The sequence below is a fragment of the Pollicipes pollicipes genome, unplaced genomic scaffold (genome assembly GCF_011947565.3).
Source record: "Pollicipes pollicipes isolate AB1234 unplaced genomic scaffold, Ppol_2.1 Scaffold_3087;HRSCAF=3621_pilon_pilon_pilon, whole genome shotgun sequence".
In the NCBI taxonomy this organism is placed as follows: domain Eukaryota; kingdom Metazoa; phylum Arthropoda; class Thecostraca; order Pollicipedomorpha; family Pollicipedidae; genus Pollicipes; species Pollicipes pollicipes.
Window position 1 is genome coordinate 31,866,934 of NW_023596225.1, and position 6,358 is coordinate 31,873,291.

General features: G+C 55.3%; 1 protein-coding gene across 1 annotated transcript; it reads left to right on the forward strand.

Annotated features, from left to right (window-relative positions):
- The first annotated feature begins 4,627 nt into the window (after positions 1 to 4,627).
- On the forward strand, positions 4,628 to 5,980 carry LOC119090041 (4-galactosyl-N-acetylglucosaminide 3-alpha-L-fucosyltransferase FUT6-like). The gene is made up of 5 exons (XM_037212836.1): positions 4,628 to 4,639; positions 4,913 to 5,143; positions 5,369 to 5,680; positions 5,714 to 5,826; positions 5,899 to 5,980. The coding sequence occupies exons 1-5, from the start codon at positions 4,628 to 4,630 to the stop codon at positions 5,978 to 5,980; spliced, it is 750 nt and encodes a 249-aa protein (XP_037068731.1).
- The last annotated feature ends 378 nt before the right edge of the window (positions 5,981 to 6,358 follow it).

Here is a 6,358-nt window from a genome sequence, read left to right on the forward strand (position 1 = left end):
GTTGTCACACGTGTGCTTGATTTGATTGACGTTCGGAACCGATTAAAAAATCCCCGTAATTATCTATGAATTTGCCTTGGTCCGAATTCCAAGTTTTCGGTGTAATTCATAAGCAGATTGATTTCGGTTCTTGCAGCTTCAGTTGACTGATTCAACACTGACTTCACCTGGATTAGCATGAAGTAAGGTCGTCTGTAAATGTCGCTGCAGATTCGAAAGATTTCAACAACAGATGACAACGTACGACACGGTGCATGAAAAATATGGCACGTCATTTAAGTTTAATTGGATTCGTTTAGCTAATGATAACAGCCTGCTGAACCTTGGCCTTGAGCGCCGTGGTTCATGACGATAGTATGACAGGTGGGTAGGGCACTTGAGCAGGAGGAGTGGCCAGAGCCTTCACAGATGTTTACACTACGCTGAGATGTACTCATCCCATAGATTTGTAATCATGGGCGGACGCTTGGTCTGTACAAAAATGTGAACAGCTTTTTCCACGTAATATGGGCCCGTGAAAAGTTGTGTTAAATGCATTGGGATACAAATAATTCTAAAGCGATCGAACTCTCATCCCGAAAATCTATCCACCCAAAAAGATCTGGGCTATTTGTTTGCACTGTTCGTAAGTTCCCAAGCGGTTCAGCTGTTGGGTACGGCTGGTGTCTCAACGAAATCATAAGAATGTTGTATGCTGTAGTGTTGGGAACATTCGCATTTATTCGACCCATGCTATGATCTAAATCATGCCACGCAGATTAGACAGAATCAACCACGCCGTTTGGCCCGAATCAAGAAACGATTCTAAGATCTGACTGAACAACACATTTGATTTGAATGTCTTCCGATGCTTTGCCGTCTCCCAGCGGCACCACGTCTGCTTGTCAGCTTCCAGGCATAAAATAATACAAAACCCTCGGTCAGGAGGCTGTGTACAATTATCACATCAGCCCCGGCCTCGGTATAACCGCCATGCAGACCACTGCAGCACTGATCCCGCGCCCGGGATCAGTGGACGACACGTGTTTCCATGAGCGGGGAGCATTAATTCCTATTGCCCCCCACCGCCATCATCGTCGCCATGACGGACGTACCGCGCAGCGGCTGTACGCCCGTCGCGGGATGTAAGCTGATCGTCGAGTCGCGCTGTGTATGCTCGGACTTACCGTTTGATCGCACGATAGCGTATGCTGACGTGCGCGGCGTGCAGCGACCGACGCTACAGCAACAGGGAAATACCCAGTCATCGGGTTCACTAGAAGACCCTCTTGAGCCCAGCATCCGTCTCGTGTCATGTGTTTATACGCCGTCATGTTGTCGCTCTCTGCCCTTGGAGCGGGGGCCGTCTGAAGGTGGCAGTTTGCGTCCGCTGTGGCACGGCGACGCGGTGGCATTACACAGCGTGGTATATGTCAAACGGCCTCGGCAGCCTGCTCACAGCTCGCACCCTAATAACCGGCTCTGTTGGTACGAGCTCCTGACTGTCAAACGCTGATGAACTCCGCTCTGGCCAGCCGGGTGGGCGGGGCCGACATGGCTGGCGACCCCGGCGCCCCTTCCACCGCGTCAGGCCGGAGCAGCTGGCGGCCCCGGTGACCCGCCCACGGACGGCAGACCGGTGCCCATGGACGGACGGCAGACCGGCAGACGGCAGACCGGCGCCCCTCCCACCGCGTTAGGCCAGAGCAGCTGGCGGCCCCGGTGACCCGCCCACGGACGGGGCAGACGGCAGACCGGTGCCCCTTCCACCGCGTCAGGCTGGAGCAGCTGGCGGCCCTGGGACCCGCCCGCGGACGGGACCCGAGCGGTGTGATGTCGGGTCCATATATGTGATGATGTGATGGGATGTGATGTGTGGAAACACTACCTCGGTGGCAATGAGTAGGTTCGTTCCAGGAATGAGGCGTCAGCGCTTGGACAATGGGTAGGGCATGCGCTTGACAACTTTCTCCACCTTTTCGCTGTTTTGCCTCGACTGGTTCCGTTTGGAGCGAAGTCGTCGCGACGGGAAGCTGTGGTTACATGATCTGGCGTTGTTCGGTGTAGGATTTTCACTTGCTCTTTGCAGTGTTGGCTGCGCTAGCCGGTTTTTGGGTGGACGGCTGGCCAATCCGGCACCGCTGGACAGGTGGCTGACCGATTTTATGAACAGCTGACGACTTATAATTAATGCAGCGTACCGGAATCGCTTTGGCTTTTGGGTGGAAAGTAGAAAAGGTGTCACCGATTGTTTCAGATATGCTAACTAACTTAAGAGATATATGACATGCTGTCAGAAAAGCCGGTTTGGCGGGATCCCGGTCAGTTTCCCAAGTTGTGCCAGGCCTTGAAAAATTTGTAAAGGTTTCGCCATGGCTGTCTGCAGACAGAACAGCAGCCCGAGGGTTGCTTGGGTGTCATCTCGCCACCCTGCAGAATACCGAATATTGATAAAATAGCCATACAATGTAACAAATTCAGAACTTCTCTGAACGGCAAGCGGTTGGTTGCTTTATTTTTCCTCCTGTTTGTCTTCTTCCACCAATCCAAATCCGTGTCCAGGTATATCTAGAGATTTTCCAATAGGATAATAGTATAGGTGTTTTAATCATAACTAAAAGTTAACAGACGTTCAATAATCTAAAAAATAAGCCGTTTAATCAATTCGGAATGCGTAGTAATCTGCAATGCTGGCCTAGCATTTAAAGGAAGTGCTTTACATTCACATGGGGTTTGGAACCGGAACAGCCATCTTGAAGACCTTTCGGTGTTGTTCAGAATCCTGCCCTTCTGAAGACCTAACCCCCTCTGGCTTCCGAGGTACACGCCCGCCAAAACGGAGAAAGGTATATCGAGGAGAGTATTTTCAGGTCACCTTGGCATTTATGATGTCATAATAATACCAGTCAAATCTTGCTGTTCCATAAGCCATGTAGCCATTCCATATGTCACAAAAGTTCGATGCACTCATATCTGGCGTTCGTGAGCGCGATTTCCAGATATAACGGCCGTCAACTGGCTGTCAATCAATGTTGTGCGAGGTACTATGGTGTAGTCAAACCATGACACATTGAGAGGCATATTTACTCAACAGAAAATTGTGCGTTTTTTTGCAGTTTTTCACTTAAAAAATATACCAATAGTTATACGTGAGCTTGCTTCATGATATCTGACGCTTGCTTCAATTTCTTCAATTTTGAAGCATGCCCTTTAATGGAGAGGATTGACACCTGCCAAATCTGCCATTAAAGTCCGTGTGCGCATTTTTCAACAACTCCCAACCTTCCCGCTACTTTCTAGCTGTATCTGCGGCTAGCCAGCGGCGGGATAGCCGGTCTTGCTAGCTAGCCGATCGATCATTAGCTAGCCAGCGGTGGGAAAGCTGCTTGTGCTAGCTGGCCGATTGATCAGCGGCTAGCCAGCTGGACGGTAAGCCGAACACCAACCTTGTCCGGTGGCTGCACACAACACGTTTCCATCGTTCCATCATTGATCAGCGGCTAGCCAGCTGGACGGTAAGCCGAACACCAACCTTGTCCGGTGGCTGCACACAACACGTTTCCATCGTTCAACAGAAGTGACATTTCAGTTCCTGGTGCAGCATGACATTCCCTCACGCTGACCCCTACAGCAAACGTCGGTCGCCGGACTGGCATGCATCGAAGGAGCTGGTTGAATGCCGCAATGCCGCAAAGCTTCATGAACTACATATCAGAAACTAACTGTCGGACAAGCGGTGGACGTTATCAGGAAAATGCTGGAGGCCGGTGCTCATGCATTTGCTGTTACCTTGAAATGCCGGAAAACCATCAACTTAGTGCATTTCCTGATCGATTATAGTAATTGCCACGAGCTTTAGCTTTTCTTGATTCGGGGCGTTCAAAACGTGTCTGTTTCTGAAGTGTGATCCGCGTTTGCTGCATCCGGATCAGTTTAACTGATCATCAAGCATGACTCTCTCCTCTTGAGTAGATGCAGGTAGCTAAACGAGCCGTATGAATAAAGCCCTCCTACGTCATCTCCACTGGTCGTGGCATGCCCGTGATGCGATCTTGCCCGGATGTCATTACAGTGCGACGGGTAATCATCGTATTTTGTCCGTAGCAGTGCCACGTTTTATGCTTACTTCGCCACCTTGTGCTTCCATTTTGCTGCATTTTTGGAACCAGGCACACCAATGCAAACAGTCCACCCGAGTAAAACCTTCGCTACAGCATGCTATATTAAAGTAGACTGTTGACGCGACTTTGTTACAGGAGCACCAGGGCAAATCTGCGAGTGTTGAAGAGCCCCACCAATCATGCCAACAGGGTGCCGTCTCTGTGGACTGGTCCGGGACATGTTCCGGACGTTCGTCACGGCCTGATTACGGCTGGGTCACAGAGGTGGCTGCGACAGCGCGCGCGACGGCGTCGACGACGGGAGGACGGGCGGTGAGGGGGGAGAGGGGTAGACAGCGGCGGGGGGAGAGATACGGGGATATAAGCGAAAGGTAGAGGGAGGGAGAGGAGAGAAAAGGAAAGAAGGGGACAGAGAGAGATAGAGGCAAGGGGCAGAGGGGAGAGGGAGAGAGGGTAGACAGCGGAGAAGAGAGAGAGGTGGGAGAGAGAGAGAGGGAGAGAGAGGGAGAGCAAGTGGGAGGCCGAGAATGGGAGAGCAAGTAAGAGTTTGAAGAGAAAACCAGTGGAAGAGAGGAGCGAAATAGCGACAGAGGCTGAAGGAGAACTGCCAGAGAGCATCATGCAGTAGCGACAGCGGAGGTAAGTGACAGACAAGTTAGCGTGACAGACCATCAGCATCCGCAGCTCAGCAGGTCAGCGGTGAGCGTGCCGATCGCGTCGACTCTCCCCTGGTGACCATGGTGCCGGCGCTGGCCGCGCTGCTGGCCGTCTGGCCGCTGTGTGTCGCTCCCGGCGCCGCCTCCCTCCCGGAGAAACTGGTCCTCTTCTGGACCATGGACTGGTTCCCGTACGAGGCCGCCTACCCGCTGGCGGCGCTCCGCCAGCCGCGCTGCTCGCTGCCCTGTCGCTTCACGCCGCAGCGCGAGCGGCTCAATGACAGCGACGTCGTCGTCTTCCACGCCTTCTTCGTCGACCTGGCGGCGCTGCCGGCGCGGCGCGCGGGCCAGCGGCGTGCACTCTGGAACCTCGAGCCGCCGCCGCACGTGCCGACGGCCGTGCAGGCGCGGCCGACCGACGGTCTGTTTGATTGGACCGTCTCCTACCAGGCCACGTCCGACGTGTCGGTGCAGCCTTTCTCGCTGGCGCCGGTGGACGCGCGGCGGCCCCACGCAGCATTCGAGCAGGACGGAGACCGGTGCGTCCTCCGCGCGCCCTGGCACCGAGCGCGGCGCTGCCCGGTGCCCGACGCCGCCCGCGTCGCCGGCAAGACCAAGCTGGTAGCCTGGTTCGTGTCCAACTGCGCGCCCGGCGGGGGACGGATGAGCTACGTGCGCGAGCTGCAGCGCCACGTGCACGTGGACGTTTACGGCGCGTGCGGCGAGCTCACGTGCGGCACGCCTGGCGCCGCTTCGCCCGACTGCTACAACATGCTGGAACGCGACTACTTCTTCTATCTGGCCTTCGAAAACAGTCTGTGCGCTGACTACGCCACGGAGAAGCTCTTCAACGTGCTGCGGTACGACGTGGTGCCGGTGGTGTTCGGGGGCGCGGCGTACCAGCGCCTGGCGCCACCGGGCGCCGTACTGGACGCGCTGGCGCTGGCGCCGCGCCAGCTGGCGCTGCGGATGGTGCAGCTGGCCTCTGAGCCCACCGCCTACCTGGCCCACCTGCGCTGGAGGGGCTCGCGTGTGCTAGTGCACGACCCCGCCGCCTGGGCCTGCGAGCTGTGCCGCAGGGCTCACGGCGATGACGTCACGCGCAGCTGGGCCGAGGTGGCTGGTGGCGGCGGCCGCCGCAGGGACATCGTGGACTGGCACGGCATTCTGGGCCGCTGCCAGAGGTACGATGGCGGTGGACGCCTCGGCGCCCTCTTCTGGTGAGTGCCGCGGGGCTGAGCGGCTGGACCGGCGGATGATCCGGCCAGAGGGGCGTGAGCTGGCCCCCGCCGTCAGTCCGACCCGAACCGCGGATTATGCCGAACGAGTCGGTTGATCTGCGCTCTGCCGCTGCGCTGGAGAGATTTTGCGTGATGCCAGTTTAGAATGTCATACAGCTCCGTTCACAAACGAGTGTGCAGATCATGCCAGAGTCAAATGGTTTGTGAGTAGAAGCCAGATAGAATCATCCACTCTGGCGATTTGGAATAGCTTCGCCAATGAATTACACATTTTGATAAGGCATGATTGACGTGATGAGTGATGTTCAGCACGGACGAATCTTTGGCTCTGTTGTATAACCGTTGGCTTGCTCAACAATGG